The sequence below is a fragment of the Chelonia mydas genome, chromosome 2 (genome assembly GCF_015237465.2).
Source record: "Chelonia mydas isolate rCheMyd1 chromosome 2, rCheMyd1.pri.v2, whole genome shotgun sequence".
Taxonomy (NCBI): Eukaryota; Metazoa; Chordata; order Testudines; family Cheloniidae; genus Chelonia; species Chelonia mydas.
This window is the reverse complement of record NC_057850.1, coordinates 824534-851668: the sequence shown is the minus strand read 5'-3', so window position 1 is coordinate 851668 and position 27135 is coordinate 824534. Positions and strand designations below refer to the sequence as shown.

Below are 27135 nucleotides of genomic sequence, written 5' to 3'. Positions count from 1 at the left end.
TGTGCACCCTCAGATAGGTCCTGGTGTGCCCTGCACCCCCAGACTGCTGCCCTGAAGCTCACTCCCCATCATGGCCTCTGCCCCACCCCGACACGCCAGCCGATGCCCCCCTTGCTCACCTTGCCCTCTGTCCACAGGAGAAGATCAATACCATGTTTGAGCAGCTGGTGGTTGTGGATCATCCCAATATTGTGAAGTTGCATAAGTACTGGCTGGATGTGAAGGACTCCAAGGCCCGGGTAAGGTGGTGCTGGGACATGGGGGCAGGGGAGCATGCCGAGGGCGGGGATGCCAGTGCCCTACTGGACGGGGATCCTGACTCAGGTGCTTCTCCTCCTCCCCCTTCCCAGCAGTGCATGGAAATCCAGGTCTGGTTCCTGCTCTCTTCCCTGGGCAGCGCTGCGCCAAGGGGTGCAGCTTTTAAGCCCTGGGTACCTAATACTGGTGCAGACCCAGGAGACCCCAGCTGGGCTGCAGGGAGGGCTGTTCTGACTCTCTGGGGCAGTCGCTGAGCTGACACCTCCCTCCCCCTCCACCAGGTGATCTTCATCACAGAATACGTGTCCTCAGGGAGCCTGAAACAGTTCCTGAAGAAAACCAAGAAAAACCACAAGGCCATGAACGCTCGGGTAGGATTCCTCACCGTGGGAGGGTCTGTAATGGGCGGGTTGCTTAGTGCCCCAGGCCCCTGACGCGAAGACCCTCTCTGTGGAACAGGCGTCAGGTACAGATGGGCATGTAGGGATAACCTGTGAGCAGCACAAACCCTCTGCTTGCTGCTGGGGGTGGCAGCTTGATCAGAACTGGGGACTAAAAGCAGAGCTTCCCTAGGGGTGTCTGGGGATAGGAACATCCAGGGGTCCCTAAGCAGAACCTGTGGCTCTCATCAGTGTGAAGTCTTTGGACCCATAGCCAGGGGCATTATCGTCCAACCTGAGCAAGATCTAACCATAAAAGCCAGGACTCTGACAACCCACTGCTAACTCTGGCACCTCCTAGAGCAGAACTCAGCAACCCCAGAGTCGTGCTGTAAGGAGGGGACTCTCAATCAGGAGCCTTCCCATGGAGACAGCCTTAGACTTCAGGAAAGGGAAGGGAAGCCAAATCTGAAAAACAGGCTTGTGGTTATGGCACTGGACTGGGACACAGGAGCCCTGGGTTCTGTTTCCGTCTGTGGCAATGACTTGTTGCATGAGCATGGGCAAGTCTCTTGTCTCGGTGGCTCAGTTCCCAACCTGCGACATGGGGGTAATACCTCCCTAGCGGTGAGGATAAATCCACTGGGGTCTGTGATGCTCTGGCGATGGGGCCAAAGAAGAACCAAGTCACATGGGTTTTAAGCCCCTTGTTTTCTCTGAGTGCTGTCCCAGGCCCCCAGTTCCTCCAGGTAAGAATCACGACTGCTAGGTTCTCAACCTAGCTAGGATCTTTTCAGGTAGCTGCTGCAGGGGAGATTAAAGTGGCCCATCTGTGCGCTCTGGTCTCCTGATTGATACAGGCCTTCTCCAAAGGGACCGTATCTGGGACGCTGCTGCTAGCGAGTGGTCCCTCCCTGGGGGAGAAGGGGCCTGGGGGCCTGGCACAGGGGACTTTCACACAAAGCCCTGTGGAGCAGATTGTAGGGAATGATCCAGCTCTCCTCTCTGGGGAGTAGGCAGGCTGTGATGGGGCTTCCCTATCTGACAGGGCGCTCTGATCTCTCCTCTAGGCCTGGAAGCGCTGGTGCACACAGATCCTCTCTGCTCTCAGGTGAGCCTCCTCCCCACCCGAGCTGTTGCCTGGCTTGCCACTTCGTGCTCAGCAGACTGGTAACACTTCAGGGGGGCTCTGCTCTTTCTACAGCTTCCTGCATTCCTGTGATCCGCCCATCATCCACGGCAACCTGACGAGTGACACTATCTTCATCCAGCACAATGGCCTCATAAAGATTGGCTCAGGTACTGGGCAGAGGGCCCCTTCCCCTCTGCTGCCAGGGTGAATGGTCACTGTGGAGAGGCTTCCCCCAGCTAAGAGATGTGAACTCAGGGGGTTGAGTGGGTGGCTCTGATGCACCTTTGCCCCCGTGGCTACTTCACCCCTCTGGCCTCTTGCCAGACTCCCTAGTCCAGGGCACGGCCCCATGGCTTACTCACCCTGGACTTCCTCCTGGTACCTGTACAGCTCCTGTTCTCCCTAGCAAGTGCCTGTAGGCCCCTTCTCTGCAGCTTCCTCCTTTCTCTGCCCCTGCTTCCCAGCCAGCGAAACAGACTTAGCTGTGTGGTCACTGGCTGCCACCTACTCCACTTACTAAATACCTAGCTGTTTGTATTCTCTCATTCTGCCCCGTGTCTCTCGCCGCCTTTCTCATGCTACCCCCCATTTCCTGATATTTGTACTTAACATCATGTAACTTCTTTCCGTAAGACATTGACATTTCTCAGAAAGCTTTTCCTTTTCTTTCTCAAAGCCTTGACGTACCATAACAGGTGATCAGATGTTTCCTCTCCCTTTCCGCGCTCCCATAGTCCATCTTTGTGTTTCATGTATTCAAAAAAAATTTTTGTTTAAACCAGAATGGCCAGGTAGTGCCCTAAACAAAATTACTTCATTTTTCCTGCCCAGACCCTGAGGCGTGTTGTTATCCTCAACTCTAGGGCACAACTCAGAAAGTCTTATGCCTTTTTTTCCCATTGATCCAAATTTTTGGCCATTCCTCTTTTAAATTTTCCTGTCCTAAGTTTTCAAATTCCTGTTTATTCAAGGATATTTCTATGGCAATCCTTCCATTTTTTACCACGCTTGCCTAGCTCTTTTGTCTGCCATTTCATCCCGTTTCCTCGACATACACTGGGATCCAGGCTAGTGCTACATGGTGCATATCATTTAATTGATTACATCACTTCTACATACGGAGACACCCTTTTTATTCTGGCAGAGAGTCCTGTGGCACCTTCTAGACCAACAGACGTATTGGAGCAGGAGCTTTCGTGGGTGAACACCCCCTTCTTGCCGCTTTTACAGACCCAGACTAACACGGCTGCCCCTCTGATCCTTTTTATTCCCTTACTCAGAAAAACGGCTGCTGCTGCTGGACGTACAAATTAGTGCCAACATTATTGCTACTGGTTCCGCTGCCGTGGCAGCTATAAAGTCAGATATTCTTTTAAATACACCAGTTCCTAATTCTGGTACTCCATACGCTGTCTCTACTCTTCCTGCTTTTTCTGCAGTGTAGGGGATGATCCATCTGCATATATTGGGCAAGAACATGAGAATAGCCACAGTGAGTCAGACAAATGGTCCATCTAGCCCAGTATCTTCTCTTTTGACAGTGCCCAGTGCCAGATGCTTCAGAGGGAGTGAACAGAACAATGTACCACGTGATCCGTTCCCTGTGGTACAGTCCCAAGTTCTAGGAGTCAGAGGTTTAGAGACCCCAGAGCATGGGGTTGCATCCCTGCCCATCTTGGCTAATAGCCATTGATGGACCTGTCCTCCAGGAATTTATCTAATTCTCTTTTGAACCCAGTTATACTTTGAGCCTTCGCAATATCCCCTGGCAGCGAGTTCCACAGTTTGACTGCGTGGTGTGTGAAGAAACACTTTGTTTGTTTTAAACCTGTTAATTTTACTGGGTGACCCCAGGTTCTTGTGTTATGTGAAAGGGTGAATAACACTTCCTTGTTCACTTTCTCCATATACTGTTTGTGATTTTACAGACCTCAGTTGTATCCCATTGGCTGGTAGGGGAACCTGGGCCCACCCACAACTCCAGGTTCCAGCCCCAGGACTCTTTGACTAGCAATCCAGGTCTGCTTAGTCTCAGTCCTTCTTGCTGTTTCCCTGAGCTCCTTCCTACCCCACCTCTCTATCTCCTGGTCTATCTCGGGGTTTGCCACTGCAGCTTCCCTTGCTCCCTGCGGCTACTTCTCCCCTCTCAACCTCTTGCCAGATTCTCTAGTCCAGTGTTTCTCATCATTTTGTGCTGGCGACCCCCTGTGGACTTAAAAAAACTCGTGACCTCCTACTAGAAAAAAATTGCAACCCCCTACCTTAAGCTTGGGGCTTCGGGCTGAAACCTGTAAGTTAGCTTTGCGGGGCCCCCTGTGGCATGGGGCCCCTGGCAATTGCCCTGCTTCCTACCCCCTAATGCCAGCCCTGCTTGCGACTCCGCTCCTCAAACCTGTCCCGCCACCCCCAGGCCTCCCGGGGGAGAAACACTGCTCTAGTCCAAGGCATGAGGCCAGGGCTATCTCTCCCCTGGACTTCCCCCTTCCTCCTAACCAACTCCCTTTCTGCAGCTGTCTCCTGCTTTCACATCAGCTTAATAATCCTGGGCTTCATCTCCAGCATGTGAGGTAAATTGGTCTTTTCTGGCTTGTGTGAGGTGACGACCCCGTCACAGGTGACCCACAGGGAGCCAGGTCGGGGGGGGACCTCTGGCCCGGGTAGGAGTGAGGGGTGCGTGACCAGCCGGGTAGGTGGGTGCATGGGGTGTTCTGTAGGCAGGTGTGTTAGATGGCTCTGCCCCAGGTGGTGGTGGGGGAGTGACCCATAGGCAGCTGGGTGGCTGGCCGGCTGGCTCTGACCTGGGCAGGTGAAGGCAGTGACCTGCAGGCAGGGTGGGTGGGTGGCTCTGGCCCGGGTGGGTTAGGGGAGTGACCTGCAGGCAGGGTGGATGGCTGGCTGGCTCTACCCTGGGTGGGTAAGGGGGGTGACCTGGGTGCATCACTGAATGATATTATTTGGAGTTAACATCTCCCTTCTGCCTGTCTCCCCTCCTGCCATCTCTCTGCTCTTCCTGGTCTGGACCTGCTCCCGCCCTGCAGTCTGGCACAGGGTATTTGCAAATGGTGAGTGTCTCCCCTGTCATCTCTCCTAGCCTGTCCATCCCTTCAGCTTTAGATCCTGAGTGTCTCTCTTCTCAAATCTGACCCCCTGATGGGGCATGACCCCACAGGTGGGACATGTTGTATTAATCTCAAGGGCCAGAAGAGTTAGAGGTGTTTATGAACTTTTTCACTGTCCAACATGAAAATAGTCATATTCAGGTTTGGGGGAGGAGTTCTATGGAGGCTTTGGTTTTACTCGGCTGCTTGCCAAACACCCAAAAGTGTTCATTCTAAAGTTGAACATTTATTTGGCCAAACACAAGAAAGAACAAGAAATTTAAACAAGCATTTCATATTGAAGCTGAAATTGAGTGATTATGCAAAACAATCAAAAAGTCTCTCTCCTTTTGGAAGTAAAATATCAGAGCGTCTTATTTCCAGAATAATCTTTCCTTGATGAAAAGGAAGGGCTAACTTTACTCTGCCCTGATGTGGGAAGGGTATGCACTTCTCCTGCTTCTAACAGACGGACTGATACAAGTTGGAGGAGAAGTAGGAAAGGGAGGTTGTGGAAGCTCTTTCGCTGGAGGTTTTCAAAAGGAGGCTGGAGAGCCGTCTGTCTGGGATAGCTTAGACCCAACGAATGCTGCACTGTGGCAGGGGGTTAGACTGGATGACCCCTGCAGTCCCTTTTAACCCTGTGGTTCGATATGATTCTATGATAGCAAAGGGGGGGAATCCGGCTTTTCTTGATGTCTGTGGAACTCGGGAAGGCTGGTCAGCCATGGGTGGCCCACAGACCCTGGGGCTTGGACCCTGGTTGCCACCAGTCAGAAATGTCATTTGGCTGGGTCTTTTCTCCTGATCCAGGGCAGGCTGGTGGGCAGGTCATTGCATGGTGCCAACACAGTGCTGTGGCCAGGGCCGTTCCTAGCCATTTGGGTGCCCTATGCAGCCCCCTCCCCCGCTGGGGGGCTATGTGAGGCCCCAGGCCTCCCCTCTGCCCAGGATCTGGGAGGCAGGAGCTGTGAGGGGGCACTTTTGGGGGCCCCACAGGCGCAGAATGGCCCGGGGGATTAGTGGGGCGCCGGGAGCAGCCTGCTCCGCCTCCCTCGCCCTGGCCCCAGCTGTGTTGCTCGGGGGAGGGGGCTTGGGGAAGGGATCCCCCCCCACACTCACCAGCAGCGGCGGGAAGCAGAGCAGCCCGGCCCCAGCCCGCTCCACTCCGCCAGCTCCCAGCTGCGGCGCTCCACTTCCCGCCGCCGGTGAGTCCCTGGGAGCAGGGGAAATCTTTCCCTAACCCCCTCTCTTCCTCCCAGAGCGACATGGCTGGGGCCGGGACAAGGAAAGCAGAGCGGGCTGGGGCCGCATCGCTCCGCTTCCCGCCGCCGGTGAGTGCCGGGGGCATCCTTTCCCCAACCTCCCTGCACTCACTGGTGGCGGGAAGCGGAGTGACGTGGCTGGGAGCTGGTGGAATGGAGCAGGCTGGGGCCGCGTTGCTCCGCTTCCCGCCGCTGCTGGTGAGTGCGGGGTCACTGGGGGAAGAGGTGGAATGGGGGCGGCCTTTTTACCCTTGGGAACCTGAAATATAGAAACCCTAGGTGAGACAAGATGAGCTGGGATACTAGGTGGGATGGGCGATGAGGTTTTTTTTTTTTTCAAAATCTCCTTTTAAGAACCCCCCCAAAGGGAAAAAGGGGGTGGCATAGCCCATCCCCTCATTATTTTGTTCACCAATTAGGCCTAATATCCACCACACCAATTCTGGTTCATTAATTTCTGGCTCCACATCCTCTGTTGTTAGCAAGCATGATTTCAACAGTCCTTGAATCATATCAGTGGGTCCTTTTTGCTTGGACTAATCCAGTTTCTGTCTGATTCTCTTGCACTTGTTCATATCATTCATTTGTTGAAAACAATTCGACTTGTTTTCCATGGTTAATTTCCAAGTAGATAAAAAGTGATGGGTGTGACGTTCCTCTCTGGTGTTATCTGGACAGATGATCTGCTAGGCCACTCCAATCCTTGACTCTGGGGCCAGCCTTAACCTGCTCTGCTGTGAGAACCTCCACGCCTGGGCTGTTCACGCACAGCCTCTGGCATGTAAGCTGTTCCCAGCTACTTGCAAGCGAATGACACTAGCCAATATCTCCAGTCCCAGATACAACCCTAGGAACCTCCATCTTGCAGTGTCCAGTTATGCCCACTGGATGCTGCAAGCTTATATGAGTTAATCAATTTAACAAAGAAATTGATATGTACCAGGCTTGTTGTCCCAAGGGGAACCTCTGATACACTTCAGACCAAATGCCCTGCTTCAGGTAGAATAAACAAACAAATTTATTAACTATAAAGATAGATTTTAAGTGATTATAAGTCAAAGCACAACAAGTCAGATTTGGTCAATTGAAATAAAAGCAAAACGCATTCTAAGCTGATCATAACACTTTCAGTGCCCTTACAGACTCCGATGCTTCCCACCACAGGCTGGCTGGTTGCTTTTCAGCCAGGCTCTCCCCTTTGATCAGCGCTTCAGTCGCTTGGTGGTGGTGGCTGTAGATATAGGTGGAAGAGAGAGAGAGGATGGCAAATGTCTCTCCCTTTTATCAGGTCCTTTCTTCCCTCTTGGCTTTGCCCCTCCCCCCTTTCAGAGTCAGGTGAGCATTACTGAGTCTCTCCAAGCAAGGTTGAGCAATTCCCCTGGTGTGGCTTCTTGCAGGTGAGTCATTGCATTGTCGCTCCGTTGCTGGACAAGGGCTGTGGATGGGTTGTTTCATACCCTGTCCGGGCGTTGGTTACTTTCCTTACTGTTGCCTCTGGGGAGCTAATATCTGGCTGATTTCCCCAACTTACAGCATGTTTTAGTAACTTCATATGCACTAAAGATATACACACCTATGGACAGAGAAATGACTTCCAGCAGATCATAACCTTTCCCCTGATCCCTTACAAGGCATGCTTTATATGTAAGATCATGATTATATGAAAATGAGCACTATGGGGGTTACAGCACGCTCCCCCGAGGTATATAATGTCACACCTCCCCCCTTAGTTTACTGGAAGTGGGTTACTCACTGACTAGCTCGAAGGCAGTTTGTGTTATAGTTCTCTTGGCACCCAGCCATCAAGCCATGAGGCAGCGTGTCTCAGTTTCCCCATTCACACACAGCAAACCAGGTGTTTCTGCTATGATAAGTTTTAAACCTGTTTACAGCTATTAATTGAAAAGTAGCATTATCATAAGGTTGAACATCCGTGTCAAAATTCTTATCCCCAAACTTAACATTAATACTAAAATGTCTATCTCAGATGTGCATTTACAAGTATCTTTATGATACCACGCGCTCTGTTCAGATAGTGTAGTTTGAGTTTAGTTTGTTCATTACCCATGGTGTCCTTTGACTCTCTCCCATTTAATCAGTCACTGGCTTTTCCTTCCCCCCAGTGTTCCCCTCTGTGTGGGCTCTTAATTTAATCATGTTTCTGGAATTTTGGTGCCTCTGGGTCCGGCAGTGTAGGTGTTCGGGGGATCCTGCACATTGTCTGGCCCTTTGGGGGGTGGTCTCCCAACCCCAGGACTGTACAAATGTAGAAATCCAGCTCCCCTTTAGGGGTTACCCTGTGTTTCCGCCTCCCAGCACTGAGTCCTCCCCTGCCCCCTAGAGAGCTGTGATCTGTGCTCTCTGGGCTAGGGGTGTTTAACCTTTGATCAGATTCACCTTTTCCCAGCAGCTTTCCCATAACTGCTCCCTGCCTCTCACCAGCTGTGGGAAACGCCCCCCCCCTCCGAAGTTGGGCTATTTGTATTCTCACAAACGACCCCCTGGCAACTTCCTGGTCCCAACTCCTCTGTTATCATAGGCATTGGAGCTGCATCTTGATGTAAGGAGACACAGTTACTTTCCAAAAACTTATCAGAAATAGGATCCTGAAAAATGGGACCTGGATTGGGGCACCCTCCGCCACCCTTTCTCTGTCCCTCAGAAGTCAGCGGTGTGACTGCTCCCCTCCACGAGGTCAGTTACACAGTTCCCTTTCAAAACCTGGGTCACAGGCTGAGTGCCTGGGTGCACAGACACTGAGCCAGCCATCCTCCGAGTGTCCTGGGCATCCTGCCCCAAGTGACTGGTGAGGAGACATTCCTGTACCCCCACTATTCCTTCCCCCGTTTCCTCCTCTGGGCTCCCTCTGAAGACACATTTCTCTGTGCTCCCTGGGAAGGGTTCTATCCTTTGTTCAGCTGCAGAATTCTGGTTCAGCTGCAAGCTGCTGGCAGTTAACCTGGACAGTTCTCTCCCTGGCAGGCATCACACCCCCATCCCTTCCTGAGGTGGTGTTGCCTCCAGCTGCAGTGCAGGAGTTGGTCTCAACCACCCTCCCACCTGGAAGTATGTGGCTTCCCCCAGCTGCAGAAGAATCAAGGAGACTCTCTCCCATTCTCTTAGCAGTTCCTGAGACCTTACCCTTTCCCTCGAGGGTCCCAGCATAAAACTCCCTCCTGCTGCAGGCAAATACTTTAACCTGAGCTACACGGAAAAAATCGTAATCAAGGAGCAGGTTGAATAGGAGATGTTCCATTACCCCCACAGTCAAAACACTTTCCAGACCTTCCCACACCACATGGATTTTAGCTAGTGGTATGAGGAATCTGCTTTCGCCCAGCCTCACAATCTCTGCCATTTGGCCAGGCAACTTACTGGCCTTTGGGACCACACTCTGCTTAACCAGAGAGATCTGGGCCCCCTCTGCCCCAAGTACTCCCTATCATTAATTTGGACAGCCTTAACATGCTCCATATCTGGTTCTGCAGAGGCTAACCTCACCAAACCAATATGATCGGTTCCAATTGCCTGGGGGGTTCTGTGGTGAGGGCAGCAGAGCTAACAGGGGGCTATTGGTTGCCTGCTTCCTCCTAGAACAGGGCATTTATTCTCAGGTGATCAGTGGAATTACACTGATAGCATCTGTTGGGCTCTTCTGCTTTTACAGGAGATTTGGGATAGGAGTTACCAGTAGAAGAGTGTTTTTGGGAAGGGAATGTTTAGGCTTCCAGCCCCCTTCTTTCTTCCCGGGGTAAAATGGGATTCTCCCTTCCCACCAGTTTTAAACCCTTTTTCCGTGGCCTGCCCTCAATAGATGCCTGATTCTGTTCAAAGGCGTCAGCTAAAAGGGCCAGCTCCTCCCCAGACTTTCCATCTTTGTCCCACAGACACTGGGTCACGTCCGCCTGACACACGCCTAGGAAATGCTCCTGAGCGACAAGATCCAACATTCCCTCAAACCTGCCACCTCCTTACCCCTCACCCATTTTCCCAACAAATCTTTCATTTGTTTACATACTCCCCATTATTGATACCAATATCCTTAAGATTCCTAAATTTAACTCGATATGATTAACAGGTAAACTGAAAACTTCGCAAAACAGTATCTTTAAATTTACTGCAGTCTAAAGCATCTTCAGTAGGCATTCCATTGAATACGTTTCGAGCTTTACCAGTTAATTTCGCAATCAGGGTAGGAACTCTCTCATCATCAGGGATTTCATGTATTACACACAGCCTTTCGATGGTGGTCAGATATTCAGCAACAACATCCTCTTCACTGTATGCAGGACATAAGTTGTGTCCGCAAGGGCTAGGGGGGAAGATACCAGTGAAAGGAGGACACTCAGGCCTAAGAATAGTAAACTATGCTTTATTGAAGGAAGGAAGAACTTACGCTCCAATCTGCGCGGGGAGCCCCTAGGACGCGCAGAGGGGCTGCAGGGGACTCTGGCTGTTTGGGACAGCTGACCAGGCAGGACTCCGCCGGGGGGGAGTCCTCTGCAGCGCTATATTCTCTGCTCTTATCTCGGGGCTACATGGGGTCAACAGCTGGCTACATTCTTATATGTACGATTTATGCTTATTACATAAACTGACTCATTTACAGGCAAAAATATGCTGAGCTATGCTACAATGTCTTCTGGCAGGGTCTGTCGGACAAAGTTCATTGAAACTGCCTGCATCCTCCGCTTACATCCAGTCACATACTCAGTCCACCACTTAGCTCCTCGCCAATCTTCCGCAACCTTGCCCCTACATAAGTGTTCCCATTTGTGGATTTTTGCAGTGATGGGAGTCATTGGGGTCAGGGAGCTCTGGTTCTGCTAGCAGGTCCAGTTGGTGTTTTCACTCTCTCTCTTTCTCTTTCTTCCCGCTCTCTTACTCTTTCTTCATGCTCTTTTTCTTCCATGGCTCTTCTGTGTGCAGCCTCCTCTTCTTTGAGCCTCATTTCTGCCTGCCACATTTGAAACTTGCAGTCCTTTGCGTTCTCTTCTGCTTCCAGTCTGGCCAGCTCTAGTTTTGTAGCTGCTTCACTGGTAGTCATTTTTCTGCTTTCTTATGCTTATTTCCCTCACCTGAAATACACAAACAGAAAATAACAAAACTGTGACCTCTTCCTGACTGTTCTTAGCCACTTCACTGAAGACTCACTTACAATCACAAATATCAGTGCTTAAAGTGTGAACTTCACTTGGAGTAACAAGCCATACATATACCCTGCTCGCTGTGCCACTGTGACATTCCCCTCTGGTGTTATCTGGACCGGTGATCTGCTAGGCGACTCCAATCCTTGACTCTGCGAGCCAGCCTTACCCTGCTCTGCTGTGAGAACCTCCACTACTGGGCTGTTCACGCACAGCCTCTGGCATGTAAGCTGCTCCCAGCTACTTGCAAGCGAATGACACTAGCCAATATCTCCAGTCCCAGACACAACCCTAGGAACCCCCATCCTGCAGTGTCCAGTTATGCCCACTGGATGCTGCAAGCTTATATGAGTTAATCAATTTAACAAAGAAATTGATATGTACCAGGCTTGTTGTCCCAAGGGGAACCTCTGATACACTTCAAACTAAATGCCCTGCTTCAGGTAGAATAAACAAACAAATTTATTAACTATAAAGATAGATTTTAAGTGATTATAAGTCAAAGCACAACAAGTCAGATTTGGTCAATTGAAATAAAAGCAAAACGCATTCTAAGCTGATCGTAACACTTTCAGTGCCCTTACAAACTCCGATGCTTCTCACCACAGGCTGGCTGGTTGCTCTTAGAATCATAGAATCATAGAATATCAGGGTTGGAAGGGACCTCAGGAAGTCATCTAGTCCAGCCCCCTGCTCAAAGCAGGACCAATCCCCAACTAAATCATCCCAGCCAGGGCTTTGTCAAGCCTGACCTTAGAAACCTCAAAGGAAGGAGATTCCACCACCTCCCTAGGTAACCCATTCCAGTGCTTCACCACCCTCCTAGTGAAAAAGTTTTTCCTAATATCCAATCTAAACCTCCCCCATTGCAACTTGAGACCATTACTCCTCGTTCTGTCATCTGCTACCATTGAGAACAGTCTAGAGCCATCCTCTTTGGAACCCCCTTTCAGGTAGTTGAAAGCAGCTATCAAATCCCACCTCATTCTTCTCCTCTGCAGACTAAATAATCCCAGTTCCCTCAGCCTCTCCTTGTAAATCATGTGTTCCAGCCCCCTAATTATTTTTGTTGCCCTCCGCTGGACGTTTTCCAATTTTTCCACATCCTTCTTGTAGTGTGGGGCCCAAAACTGGACACAGTACTCCAGATGACGCCTCACCAGTGCCGAATAGAAGGGAACAATCACGTCCCTCGATCTGCTGGCAATGCCCCTATTTATACAGCCCAAAATGCCATTGGCCTTCTTGGCAACAAGGGCACACTGTTGACTCATATCCAGCTTCTCGTCCACTGTAACCCCTAGGTTCTTTTCTGCAGAACTGCTGCCTAGCCACTCGGTCCCTAGTCTGTAGCGGTGCATGGGATTCTTCCGTTCCTAAGTGCAGGACTCTGCACTTGTCCTTGTTGAACCTCATCAGATTTCTTTTGGCCCAATCCTCTAATTTGTCTCAGTCCCTCTGGCCCCTATCCTTACCCTCCAGTGTATCTACCTCTCCTCCCAGTTTAGTGTCCTCTGCAAACTTGCTGAGGGCCAGCAAGTTAGAGCACTATAAAATGTAAGTGTAGACAAGTCCTAAGTAATGCTCACCTGACACTGAAGTGGGGGTGGGCAAAGCCAAGAGGGAAGAAAGGACATGATAAAAGGGAGAGACATTTGCCATCCTCTCTCTCTCTCTCTTCCATCTACATCTACATCCCTTGCTAGTTGCAACTCCAATTCTCCCCTTTGATCAGCACTTCAGTCACTTGGTGTGGTATCTGTAGATGTAGGTGGAAGAGAGAGAGAAGATGGCAAATGTCTTTCCCTTTTATCAGGTCCTTTCTTCCCTCTTGGCTTTGCCCACCCCCCCTTGAGAGTCAGGTGAGCATTACTTAGGACTTGTCTACACTTAAATTTTATAGTGCTCTAACTTGCTGGCTCATGGGGTGTGAAAAATCACCCCCCCGCCCGAGAGCAGCAAGTTGGAACGCTTTAAATTGCTAGTGTGAATAAGCTCTGAGTACTGGGAGCTATTCCCCTCGTGGAGGTGTATTACCAGGCACGCTGGGAGAGCTCTCTCTCAGCGCTTGCGCGTGACCACACTCATACTTCAAAGCACTGCTGTGGGAGCGCTCCCGTGACTGTGCTTTCAAGTTTCTAGTGTAGACGTAGCCTGAGTCTCTCCCAGCAAGGTTGAGCAATTCCCCTGGTGTGGCCTTACGCAGGTGAGTCACTGCATTGTCGCTACCTTGCTGGACAATGGCTCTTGGTGGGTTGATTGACACCCCGCCTGGGTGTTGGTGACTTTTCTTGCTGTTGCCCCTGGGGAGCTAATATCTGCCTGATTCCTTAACTTACAGCATGTTTTAGTGACCACCATACAACACAATCTCATAACTTCATATTGTGACAAAGTTCCTCCTCTACCTTGGTGGGTCTTGCGCTTATTGGTGGATTTGCTCGCCTTGGAGATTCTCGGCAGCCCTCAGCTTGGTTGTTTTCATGAACCCACAGTCCAGGTCGACTCCTCCTCTGTCTGACCAGGAGTTGGGAGGTTTGGGGGGACCCGGGCCCGCCCTCTACTCCGGGTTCCAGCCCAGGGCCCTGTGGAATGCAGCTGTCGAGAGTGCCTCCTGGAACAGCTATGCGACAGCTACAACTCCCTGGCCTCCCCCGTGGCCTCCTCCCAACACCTTCTTTATCCTCACCATAGGACCTTCCTCCTGGTGTCTGATAATGCTTGTACACCTCAATCCTCCAACAGTCTGCGTTCTCACTCTCAGCTCCTAGTGCCTCTTGCTCCCAGCTCCTTACACGTGCACCACAAACTGAAGTGAGCTCCTTTTTAAACCCAGGTGCCCTGATTAGCCTGCCTTAATAGATTCTAGCAGCTTCTTGATTGGCTGCAGGTGTTCTAATCAGTCTGTCTGTCTTATCTCCAGAAGGTTCCTGATTGTTCTGGAACCTTCCCTGTTACCTTACCCAGGGAAAAGGGACCTACTTAACCTGGGGCTAATATATCTGCCTTCTATTACTCTCCTGTAGCCACCCGGCCCGACCCTGTCACAATATGCATGAATGACACACATCTATGGACAGAGAAATGACTTCCAGCAGATCATAACCTTTCCCCTGAGACCTTACAAGGCCTGCTTTATACGTAAGATCATGATTATTTGAAAATGAGGACTATGGGGGTTACAGCACGCTCTCCCAAGGTATAGAATGTCACAGTGGGTTATTGTGACATTTTATGAACTGGCACATATCTTTTGCATTTGATCTTACAATTGGGGTTAAGTGTTTAGGTCCATTAAGCACAACAGACAAGAGGGGCCTGTACTGATACTGTGTGTGGAGGGACGTCTCTGAAGGCCTTTGGGGAAGATCTTCTTCCCTGTGAGAGTTGGTTTTCCTGTCATGGACCTTTCTGCCCCTGCAGATATGGGAGAGGAATCTCTCCAAGGGAGCAGGAGCCGTGGGGGCTCTGGCTGCCTGGGAGCTGGGCAGGCTGCAGTGAGGAGAAAATGCAGAGACCCCTGCAGTCTCCTGTTCTTTCCCTGTGTCTAGATCTTTGAATACAGCCTGGGGGACAAGCTGTGGGCTAGGGGTTTCTTACGCCGAACACTCTGTCCTCCTCATGCAGCCATCCCTGATGACCTCCGAAGCCCCATCAGGATTGAGAGAGAGGAGCAGCGCAACTTGCATTTCTTCCCCCCGGAGTATGGCCGTAAGTTCAGATCCTCTCTGCGGCGGAGGGCAGAGGGGTGGCATGGAGTAGGTATTGGGGAGGGGCATGGTACAGGTGTGTAGGGTGAAAAAGGGGACCATGGGGCAGATTCATGGTGGAGGGGGAAATGGGGAAGACGTGGGAGGCATGCTGATGCATGGGGCAGGGGTATGTGTGTATGTGTGGCACAGGGCAGGTGTGTATTGGGGTGTTCCCAGCAGTGGTGGTGGCTTGGAACACCAGTCTGGTTTGTTTCTGGTTTGGTTTTGCAGATGTAGCTGATGGGACAGCTGTGGACATTTTCTCCTTTGGAATGTGCGCCCTGGAGGTAGGGAGCCAGGAGACCCCCCCTACAGATCCCAGGAACTCCCCGAAGGGTTGTCTAGTCCTCCTTTGCTTGGGGCAGGGTGAATTCATTCCCCTGACCCTTCAGGAAGAAGGGGATCTCAGCTCAGTCCAGGAGCTCCCTGTCGAATGGAGTCTGGGTGCCCTCCACTTGCCCCTGTGAGGGCAGCTCTGTGCCCTCTCTTCTCCGATGAAGGCTCTGTGGACCTGCCATCCCCCGTGACTGTGACGGAGGCTCTGCTCCTGGGGTGACCATTTCCTGCTGTCCCGGCTACCCGCCCTGGGGAGCGGTGGGAGAACTGGCCCCACCCACTTATGACTCCCCTTCTCAGAGTGAGACGCCTCCCTCAGCCATCTCTGTCCAGACTGAGGCCCTGTGTTTGTAGTGAGCCAGCCACGCCCAGTCCCTGGTCAAGTCCAAATTGATGGTGTTAAGTCTGCAAATGAATTGTAGCTCTGCAGTTTCTCTTTGAAGTCTGTTTTTGAAGTTTTTTTATTGAAGGATGGCTACTTTTCAATCTGTTATTGAATGTCCAGGGAGATTGAAGTGTTCTCCTACTGGCTTTTGTATGTTACCATTCCTGATGTCTGATTTGTCCCCATTTATTCTTTTGCATAGAGACTGTCTGGTTTGGCCAATGTACATGGCAGAGGGGCACTGCTGGCGCATGATGGCATCTATCACATTAGTAGATGTGCAGGTGAACGAGCCCCTGCTGGTGTGGCTGATGTGGTTGGGTCCTCTGATGGTGTCGCTAGAGTAGATATGGGGACAGAGTAGGCAACGGTGTTTGTTATAGGGATTTGTTCCTGGGTTAGTGTTTCTGTGGTGTGTGGTTGCTGGTGAGTATTTGCTTCAGGTTGGGGAGCTGCCTGTAAGTGAGGACTGGCCTGTCTCCCAAGGTCTGTGAGAGTGAGTGATCATTTTCCAGAATAGGTTGTAGGTCGTTGATAATGTGTTGGAGAGGTTTTAGCTGGGGGCAGTATGTGATGGCCAGTGGTGTTCTGTTATTTTCCCTGTTGGGCCTGTCCTGTAGTAGGTGACTTCTGGGTACCCATCTCGTTCTGTCAATCTGTTTCCTCACTTCCCCAGGTGGGTATTGTAGTTGTAAGAACGCTTGATAGAGATCTTGTAGGTGTTTATCTCTGTCTGAGGGATTGGAGCAAATGCAGTTGTATCGTAGAGCATGGCTGTAGACAATGGATCGTGTGATGTGTCCTGGATGAAAGCTGGAGGCATGTAGGTAAGTATAGCGGTCAGTAGGTTTCTGGTATAGGGTGGTGTTTATGTGACTATCACTTATTTGCACTGTGGTCCAGTCTGAGGTTGATGGTGAGGTGGAAATTGTTGAAATCCCGGTGGAATTCTTCAAGGGCCTCCTTCCCATGGGTTCATATGATGAAGATGTCATCAGTGTAGCGCAAGTAGAGAAGGGGCGCTAGGGGACGAGAGCTGAGGAAGTGTTGTTCTAAGTCAACCATAAAAATGTTGGCATACTGTGGGGCCCTGCGGGTACCCATCACAGTGCCACTGATTTGAAGGTATAAGTTGTCCCCAAATCTGAAATGGTTGTGGGTGAGGACAAAGTCACAAAGTTCACCACCAGGTGTGCCGTGGCCTCATCAGGGATACTGTTCCTGACGGCTTGTAGTCCATCTTTGTGTGGAATGTTGGTGTAGAGGGCTTCTACATCCATGGTGTCCAGGATGGTATTTTCAGGAAGATCACCAATACATTCTAGTTGCCTCAGGAAGTCGGTGGTGTCTCGAAGATAGCTGGGAGTGCTGGTAGCGTGGGGTCTGAAGAGAGAGTCCAAATAGCCAGACAATCCTGCTGTCAGGGTGCCAATGCCTGAGATGATGGGGCGTGCAGGGTTTCCAGGTTTATGGATCCTGGGTAGCAGACAGAATACCCCTAGTTGGGGCTCTGGGGGTGTGTCTGTGTAGATTTGTTCCCGTGCTGTAGCAGGGAGTTTCTTGAGCAGATGGTGTAGTTTCTTTTGGTACTCCTCAATGAGATCGGAGGATAGTGGCCTGTAGAATGTGGTGTTGGAGAGTGGCAGCCTCCTGTTCATAATCCGACCTGTTCATTATGACTACAGCTTGTGTGGAGCTAGGGGGAACCCAGACGTCTAGCCTGAGAGACCGTCACTGGCCTGACACCTGTTCCCATCCCACCAGAGGGGCACCAGAGCACCGTCCCCCTGCCCATAGAATGTCTTGAGTAGGAGCTCCCTCGTGAGAGCAGAGGTGCTGCGGCTTGGCCAGCCTGGCTGGGGATCCGTGCTGGGGCGGGGGCTAAGCTCTGATCTCCCCGGCAGATGGCGGTGCTGGAGATCCAGCCCAATGGGGACAGCCAAGTCTCAGAGGAGGCGATTGCTCGGGCAAGGCACTCCTTGGATGATCCCAACATGCGGGTGAGCAAGGCGGGCTGAGCCCCGCCAGGGAACACCAAGGACATTGCAAAGAGTCCTGGCCACAACGCCCCACATGCTGATGGGCTCAGGGCTCCCCCCAGTCACCTGTTATGGGGCTTGGGGCTCCTCAACCCTCCATCTTACACATACAGGACTTGGGGCTCCCCCCACCTCAGTTTCCTTCTAAGGCTCTGCAGGGTTTGGGAATCCCCCACACGCCTTCACAATCCAAATCTCCCTCTCAGGAACTATGGGGCTCCCAATCCCCACTGCAGTCTCCTTCTAAGGGTCCATGGGGCTCCAGGTCCCCCCATTGCCCCAATCTCCCTACAGCCCAACCCTCTGAATGGAGGGAGATTACATATAGAGTCCCCAAGCTCGGTGCGGCAGGTCCTGAAGGCTAGGAGAGAGATGCTGGAGACCAACTTTAGGCTGCTAGATAAGAGATTAAAGCCCATAGAATCATAGAATCATAGAATATCAGGGTTGGAAGGGACCCCAGAAGGTCATCTAGTCCAACCCCCTGCTCGAAGCAGGACCAAGTCCCAGTTAAATCATCCCAGCCAGGGCTGTGTCAAGCCTGACCTTAAAAACTTCTAAGGAAGGAGATTCTACCACCTCCCTAGGTAACGCATTCCAGTGTTTCACCACCCTCTTAGTGAAAAAGTTTTTCCTAATATCCAATCTAAACCTCCCCCATTGCAACTTGAGACCATTACTCCTCGTTCTGTCATCTGCTACCATTGAGAACAGTCTAGAGCCATCCTCTTTGGAACCCCCTTTCAGGTAGTTGAAAGCAGCTATCAAATCCCCCCTCATTCTTCTCTTCTGCAGACTAAACAATCCCAGCTCCCTCAGCCTCTCCTCATAAGTCATGTGCTCTAGACCCCTAATCATTTTTGTTGCCCTTCGCTGGACTCTCTCCAATTTATCCACATCCTTCTTGTAGTGTGGGGCCCAAAACTGGACACAGTACTCCAGATGAGGCCTCACCAGTGTCGAATAGAGGGGAACGATCACGTCCCTCGATCTGCTGGCTATGCCCCTACTTATACATCCCAAAATGCCATTGGCCTTCTTGGCAACAAGGGCACACTGCTGACTCATATCCAGCTTCTCGTCCACTGTCACCCCTAGGTCCTTTTCCGCAGAACTGCTGCCTAGCCATTCGGTCCCTAGTCTGTAGCGGTGCATTGGATTCTTCCATCCTAAGTGCAGGACCCTGCACTTATCCTTATTAAACCTCATCAGATTTCTTTTGGCCCAATCCTCCAATTTGTCTAGGTCCTTCTGTATCCTATCCCTCCCCTCCAGCGTATCTACCACTCCTCCCAGTTTAGTATCATCCGCAAATTTGCTGAGAGTGCAATCCACACCATCCTCCAGATCATTTATAAAGATATTGAACAAAACCGGCCCCAGGACCGACCCCTGGGGCACTCCACTTGACACCGGCTGCCAACTAGACATGGAGCCATTGATCACTACCCGTTGAGCCCGACAATCTAGCCAGCTTTCTACCCACCGTATAGTGCATTCATCCAGCCCATACTTCCTTAACTTGCTGACAAGAATACTGTGGGAGACCGTGTCAAAAGCTTTGCTAAAGTCAAGAAACAATACATCCACTGCTTTCCCTTCATCCACAGAACCAGTAATCTCATCATAAAAGGCGATTAGATTAGTCAGGCATGACCTTCCCTTGGTGAATCCATGCTGACTGTTCCTGATCACTTTCCTCTCATGTAAGTGCTTCAGGATTGATTCTTTGAGGACCTGCTCCATGATTTTTCCAGGGACTGAGGTGAGGCTGACTGGCCTGTAGTTCCCAGGATCCTCCTTCTTCCCTTTTTTAAAGAGTGGCACTACATTAGCCTTTTTCCAGTCATCCGGGACTTCCCCCGTTCGCCACGAGTTTTCAAAGATAATGGCCAAGGGCTCTGCAATCACAGCCGCCAACTCCTTCAGCACTCTCGGATGCAACTCGTCCGGCCCCATGGACTTGTGCACGTCCAGCTTTTCTAAATAGTCCCTAACCACCTCTATCTCCACAGAGGGCTGGCCATCTCTTCCCCATTCTGTGACGCCCAGCGCAGCAGTCTGGGAGCTGACCTTGTTAGTGAAAACAGAGGCAAAAAAAGCATTGAGCACATTAGCTTTTTCCACATCCTCTGTCACTAGGTTGCCTCCCTCATTCAATAAGGGGCCCACACTTTCCTTGGCTTTCTTCTTGTTGCCAACATACCTGAAGAAACCCTTCTTGTTACTCTTGACATCTCTTGCTAGCTGCAGTTCCAGGTGCGATTTGGCCCTCCTGATATCTTTCCTACATGCCCGAGCAATATTTTTATACTCTTCCCTGGTCATATGTCCAACCTTCCACTTCTTGTAAGCTTCTTTTTTATGTTTAAGATCCGCCCAGGACCTGAAATGCTTCCAGTTCCACGCACAGGGCCATTAGACAGGCAGAAATGCAGGGTCTCAATGCGCGGATGAGACATTGGTGCAGGGAGGAGGGTTTTAGGTTTATTAGGAACTGGGGAACGTTTTGGGAAAGGAGGAGCCTATACAGGAAGGATGGGCTCCAAGTAAACCAAAATGGAACCAGATGGCTGGCACGTAAAATTAAAAAGGTTGGAGAGGATGTTTTAAATTAAGGACAGGAGGAAAGCTGATAGGTGCAGAGGAGCACGCGGTTCGAGCAGAGACATCTCTTAGGGATGAGTTTATCAAAGGGGAAACTCTGTATCCTAGAAAAGAGTATAGGAAAGAAGTTGGTAAAGTCCAGGCAGGAGCTAGTGAGGAACAGTCAAACATACAAGTAACACATGAATATTGACAAAATATATAAATGGTAGAAGTCTAAATACTGAGATGGGTGAACTAAAGTGCCTGGCATTAAATGAGAATATTGATATAAAAGCCATCGCAGAAACTTGGTGGAATGAGGATAATCAATGGGACATATTTCAGAGTAGCAGCTGTGTGTCCGTATCCGCAAAAAGAACAGGAGTACTTGTGGCACCTTAGAGACTAACAAATGTATTTGAGCATAAGCTTTCATGGGCTAAAACCCACTTCATTGGACATAGAATCGCAGGACTGGAAGGGACCTCGAGAGGTCGTCTAGTCCAGTCCCCCACAGTCATGGCAGGATTAAGTATTACCTAGACCATCCCTGACAGGCGTCTGTCTAACCTGCTTTTAAAAACCTCCCATGATGGAGATTCCCTAAGCTCCCTGGGCAATTTATTCCAGTGCTTAACTACCCTGACAGTTAGAAAGTTTTTCATAATGTCCAACCTTGCTGCATTTAAGCCCATTGCTTCTTGTCCTATCCTCAGAGGTTAAGGAGAACAATTTTTTCTCTCTCCTCCGTATATCAACCTTTTATGTACTTGAAAACTGTTCTCATGTCCCCTCTCGGTCTTCTGTTCTCCAGACTAAACAAACCCAATTTTTTCAATGTTCCCTCATAGGTCATGTTTTCTAGACCTGTGGTCATTTTTGTTTCTTCTCTGGATTTTTTCCAATTTGGCCACATCTTTCCTGAAATATGGTGCCCAGAACTGGACACAATATTCCAGTTGAGCACGGTGATACCAGGGTACAAAATATACAGGAGTGACAGAGTAGGTTGTGCTGGTGGGGGCGTGGAGAAAGCATGGAGTCAAATTAGTAAAAATCTTTAATGAATCAAACTATACCATAGAATCTCAATGGATAGAAATTCCATGTTTGAATAATAAGAGTATAGCAGAAGGAATATACTACTGACTACGTGGCCAGAATGGTGAGGATGATTGTGAAATGCTCAGGGAGATCAGAAAGGCTACAAAGGGAGAAAATGCAATAACAATAATAATAATTAATTAATAAATCATCCTCAAATTGATTGGGTACATGTCACCTCAGGATGGGATGCAGAAATAAATTTTCTAGACAGCATAAATTACTACTTCTTGAAGTAGCTCGTCCTGGAACCAACAAGGGGAGAGGCAATTCTTGATTTAATCCTAAATAGATCAAAGATGTGGTCCAAGAGGTGAATATAGCTGAAGTGCTTGGTAATAGCAACCATAACATAATTAAATTTAACATCCTTGGAGAGTGGGGGAAATGCCAAAGAAACCCACTACGGTAGCATTAACTTCAAAAAGGAGAACTATACAAAAGTGAGGAGGCTAGTTACATGGAGATTAAAAGGAAGAGACACAAGGGTGAAATGCCTGCAAACTGCATGGAGATTATTTAAAACACATAATAGAAGCTCAAACTAAATGTGTACCCCAAATAAAAACAGTAAGAGGACCAAAAAATGCCACCATGGCTAAACAGCAGAGTAAAAGAGGCAGTTAGAGGTAAAAGGGCATCCTTCAAAAATTGTAAGTCAAACCCTAGTGAGGAAGATAGAAAGGAGCAGAAACTCTGTCAAGGCAAGTATAAAAGTATTATAAAGCAGGCCAAGAAAGAATGTGAAGAGCAACTAGCTAAGGACACAAAAATTAACAGCAATTTTTTTTAAATACATCAGAAGCAGGAAGCCTGCCTAGCAGTGAGTGGAGCCACTGAACAATTGAGGAGCTAAGATGCACTCAGAAAAGATAAGGTCATTGTGGAGAAGCTAAGTGAATTCTTTTCATTGGTCTTCACTGCAGAGGATATGGGTGAAATCCCCACACCTGAGCCATTCTTTTTAGGTGGCCAGTCTGAGGAACTGTCCCGGATTGAGGTCTCAATAGAAGAGGTTTGGGAGCAAATTGACTTATTACTGTTTAATTTATCATCAGAACCAGATGGGATTCATCCAACAGTTCTGCAGGAACTCTGATATGAAACTGCAGAACTTGCTAACGGTGGGGTGTAACCGATCACTTAAATCAGCCTCTGGACCAGGTGACTGGAGGGCAGCTACTGTGACGCCAATTTTTAAAAAAAGGCTCCTGGGAATTAGAGGCCAGTAAGCCTGACTTCAGTACCAGGTAACTGCTTGAAACTATAGTAAAGAACAGAATTATTAGAGGTGTAGATAAACACAATATGTTGGGGAAGAGCCAGCTTTTCCTGGCTTTTGTAAAAGGAAATCCTGCCTCACCAATTTATTAGAATTCTTTGGGGGTTTCAACACACATGTGGACAAGTGGATATAGTGTACTTGGACTTTCAGAAAGCCTCTGACAGGGTCCCTCACCAAAGGCTCCTAAGCAAAGCAAGGAGTCATGGGATAAGAGGGAAGGTCCTCTCATGGATCAGTAATGGGTTGAAAGATAGGAAACAGGGTAGGAATGAATGGTTAGTTTTCAAAATGGAGAGCGGTAAATACCAGGGTTCCCCAAGGATCTGTCCTGGGACCAGTGCTGTTCAACATATTCATAAATGATCTGAAAAAAGGGGGTGAACAGTGAGGTGATAAAGTTTGCAGATGATACAGAACGACTCAAGATAGTTAAGTCCAAAGCTGAATGTGAAGAATTACAAAGGGATCTCACAAAAAGGATACTCAGGAACTGGGCAACAAAATGGCAGATGAAATTCAGTGTTGATAGGTGCAAAGTAACGCACATTGGAAAACATCATCCCAACTATACGTATAAAATGATGAGGTCGAAATTAGCTGTTACCCCTCAAGAAAGAGATCTCCCAGTCATTGTGGATAGTTCTCTGAAAACATCCACGCAATGTGCAGCATAGGGTGACCAGATAGCTTATGTGAAAAATCCGGACTGGGCTGGGGGGTAATAGGCGTCTATATAAGAAAAAGCCCAGACTATCAGGACTGTCCCTATAAAATCGGGACATCTGGTCACCCTAGTGCAGCGGCAGTCAAAAAAGTGAAAAGAATATTAGGAACCATTAGGAAAGGGATAGATAATAAGATAGAAAATATCATAATTGGGGGAGGGATAGCTCAGTGGTTTGAGCATTGGCCTGCTAAACCCAGGGTTGTGAGTTCAATCCTTGAGGGGGCCATTTAGGGATCTGGGGCAAAAACTGGGGCTTGGTCCTGCTTTGAGCAGGGGGTTGGACGAGATGAGCTCCTGAGGTTCCTTCCAACCCTGACCTTCTATGGTTCTATAATGCCACTATATAAATTCATGGTACACCCACACCTTGAATACTGCGTGCAGTTCTGGTTGCCCCATCTCAAGAAAGATATATTAGAATGGGAAAAAGTGCAGACAATGACAGGGGTATGAAACAGCTTCTGCAGAAGGAGAGAGCTGAAAGACTGGGACTTCAATTTTAAAAAGGAGACAACTAACAGGGGATGTGACAGAGGGTCTATCAATCATGACTGCTGTCGAGAAAGTGACCAGGGCAGTGTGATTTACCCCTTCACAGAACACAAGAGCCAGGGGTCACCCAGCGACATGAGCAGGCAGCAGGTTTAAAACAAACCAATGGAAGCATTGCTTCACGCAGCGCCCAGCCACCCCGTGCAGCTCAGTTCAAGGTGGTGCTTTTGGTCAGCTTTTATTGACACCTGTTCAGTACAAAGCTCTTTGTGAGCGATTCAGATGCTCCTCCACTGAGGGCCGAGAGCTCCTGCTCTTCCCCGCAGGTCTCCAGCAGAAACAGGGGAGGTAGGACCTGCCATTCCTGACTCCCCTATGGTGATAAAGCAGCAGAGAAAAGCTTCTGGGGAGAGGGGAGCTGGAGAGGAGCAGAGCAGGGAGGTCACAGAGCGCCGCCGAGCGGAGCGCCTCCGCAGCCTTTCTTTTCCACCGAGGAGCAGGAAAGGGCGCACGTCCAGCCTTTCCCCTCTGCAGGCTGCCATTAAGCTTTCCAGCTCCCCCGTCCGGCTGTGTCTTGAATCCTCCTCTCGCCCCAACCCCCGGATGTCTCTCAGCCTGTGAGCGCAGAGGAAGGGCTCTCAGGTGCTGATTCTGACGGGCTGTTAGACACGCCCCCGCCCACTCTTTTCGCAGTCTGCTTGCTGAATTTCCCCGGCATCCTCCACCTGCACATTGCTCAGCCGCACCAGGAGCCAGCGCTCCTGGTAGCCCAGACTCCTGTTGCAACAGGGCCCCCAGGAACATCGTCACCTTAAAGTGGTACCACGAATTCCATGATCATTGCACCGAAGTCTGCGCACTCTACAGTGCCCTCTGGTGTCGCTGCCGATTGGCACGAGGCTCCTGGAGCCCTCAGAGGACGGGCACACATTGCCTCTCCTGGGCGTCTGTGGTGGGGCTGCAGCGGGGGAGGTCTCTGCATTGCCGCGGACTCATGCCCCCCCCCTTTTGCCTCTCAGGACTTCATTCTGGGGTGCCTGCTCCTCAACCCGGACAAGCGGCCGACAGCCCATAACCTGCTCTTCCACCAGGTGCTCTTTGAGGTCCACTCCCTCAAACTGCTGGCAGCGCACTGCTTCATCAGCCACCAATGTGAGTGAGCGGGGACGAGGAACGGGGATGCTCAGCCGCAGCACCCTGGCACTCGACTGAGCCTTGAGCAGAGCGGTACCAGATACAGCCACCCAAAGCCCTGCCCCAGCGCAGGCGAGGGCATGGGAGAGGCTCTCTCAGCCCCTCCGTGGGGAAGGGGCAGTCTCTGGCCCCTACCTGCGGGGAGAGTTTGTGCCGCGCTCCCAGCTGACAGGTTCTTCTCTTGCCTTTGCTGTAGACCTGATGCCGGAGAACGTGGTGGAGGAGAAGACGAAGGAGCTGGACCTGAACATGGTGATGGCAGAGATCCGGCGAGAGGGGCTGCCTGCAGTGCAGTGGAGGTGAGACCCTGGGGAGGGGCATCTTGGGGCAGCAGCAGCAGCGGGGAGCGTGGATGGGCAGGAAACCCTGCAACCTCCACGCCCAGCAACCATGGCTTGGTGCTCCTAGTGTCACTGCCCCACCTCTCCCCCAGCCCCTCTCTCCGCCCCTCCTTGCCCCACTGTCCCCAGTAACCTCTCCACTCCTGTTTCTCTTCCAGATACTCAGAAGTCTCCTTCCTGGAGCTTGATAAGTTCCTGGAGGACGTCAGGTGAGCTGGGGTTGGCTGAGGGATCCGTGGGACGCCACCCAGGCCTGTTCAGACGCTCCTTGTGTGGATAACATGCTGCCAGCGAGGCTTGGACAGACAGGGCCTCCGCTCAGGCTCCCTAGTGCAAGCACCAGTGGGGTGGCTGGTTTCGTTCAGTCCTGACCCCTGGATGCCAGACAATGCATCGTCCCTGGGCTGCATGGAGCTGCCAGTGTCTCGAACACTGCAGGGAAGCTTTTGCAGAAATGTTTCCTTTCTGCTGAGTGGTTTCTGGGTCAGTTCCTGATTTGTCCCCTTCCCCATGGTCGACCCGAGCTGGCTGCCATTCTGTCCACAGCCCCTGAACTGCAGGGGCCCCCAAGGCTAAAGCCCTGGGCTGCCATAGGGCAGCCATGTCTGGAGTGAGAGGAAAGGGCTTGTGCCCTGCTGCCTCCCCCACATCAACAGGGCCCGGCTTCTCCTCCCCATGCAGAGCACAGCTCCCCCGGGGCCATGACCCTTCCCTCGCCCCTTGCTAGCTGGGCCTGGGCATGGCTTGTTCCCCCGACCTGTCTCTCTGTGGCAGGAACGGGATCTATCCCCTGATGAACTTTGCGGCCACCAGGCCCCTGCTGCTCCCGCGTGCGCTCTCCCAGCCTCAGGAAGACCCCCAGAAAGCCAAGACCCCCACCCCGGAGCCCTTCGATGTGGAGACGAGGAAGGTAAGGGCGAAAGTGGGACCATTTCAAATGCCACCCTGGGGACAGCACCCCCTGCTGTAACTAGGCAGACAGTGCCCTTTTCTGCTACACTCTTGCCCTGTGGACTCCCCTCCCACTGGTCTGGCGCGGCCCCCCAGCCCAGCTGCAAGGTCTCCTGCCGGCACGGGAGAGACGTTTCCAGTGCCCACAGTGAGTGCTGTGGGCTCCCCACTTGGGATCGAGCTAATGCACTTTGTTCTCAGCCTTGACCCATCAGAGCAGCCAGGCTGGGGCTGGGGCTGGTCTCCGGTGCATTTCCCAGGAGGTCCACAGACAGCACTAAAGCCCAGGGCATGATGGGAGGTAGGGATTGATTATTATTTGATACTGACTTTACAGTGAGACCCCAGCTGAGATCAGGCCCCTGTTGTGCAGGGTGCTGCACAGAAAGGGAGAAAAATCCCTGCCCCACATGGCTTATGCTCCAGTGGAAGGTACAGTCTTGCCAGCTGGGCAGAGCAAACAGTTGAAGGGAGAAGGGGAGCGGGGCAAGCATGAGTGGATGCACGGTTACAGACACTCTCTTTCTTACTCCTCTCTATTCTTTGTATTACGGTAGCTGTAGATCCAGGACCCTGTTGTACTGTAGAAATGTGTAACAGAGACAGCCCGTGCCCCAGAACACTTACAGGCCAAGTGTAAGAGTGTAGACAGCAGTTGGA

General features: G+C 50.8%; 1 protein-coding gene and 1 long non-coding RNA gene across 25 annotated transcripts in view; one reads left to right on the top strand and one right to left on the bottom strand.

The window, feature by feature from the left end:
* The window catches only part of NRBP2 (nuclear receptor binding protein 2), a 65360-nt gene that overhangs the window by 26270 nt on the left and 11955 nt on the right, over nt 1–27135 (top strand). For 17 of the 24 annotated variants that reach the window (XR_005224199.2, XR_005224200.2, XR_005224201.2 and 14 more), the window contains exons 3-14: nt 138–239; nt 540–629; nt 1709–1749; nt 1843–1937; nt 4809–4832; nt 14908–14991; nt 15264–15319; nt 17658–17753; nt 25009–25141; nt 25380–25482; nt 25683–25733; nt 26299–26434. Coding sequence is in view for 13 of the 24 variants with exons in the window: in XM_037891736.2 (XP_037747664.1) it covers nt 138–239; nt 540–629; nt 1709–1749; nt 1843–1937; nt 4809–4832; nt 14908–14991; nt 15264–15319; nt 17658–17753; nt 25009–25141; nt 25380–25482; nt 25683–25733; nt 26299–26434 (1011 nt within the window). In the remaining 11 variants the exon portion in view is untranslated. The remainder of the gene's footprint in view (nt 1–137; nt 240–539; nt 630–1708; nt 1750–1842; nt 1938–4808; nt 4833–14907; nt 14992–15263; nt 15320–17657; nt 17754–25008; nt 25142–25379; nt 25483–25682; nt 25734–26298; nt 26435–27135) is intronic. The other 7 variants (XR_005224210.2, XM_037891734.2, XM_043538887.1 and 4 more) reach the window with 4 other exon arrangements.
* LOC122464368 lies at nt 13459–14466 on the bottom strand. Its single transcript, XR_006288317.1, has 3 exons — nt 14329–14466; nt 13787–13788; nt 13459–13651 (listed from the first exon to the last, which is right to left on the bottom strand). It is a non-coding gene; the product is annotated as an uncharacterized LOC122464368 (long non-coding RNA).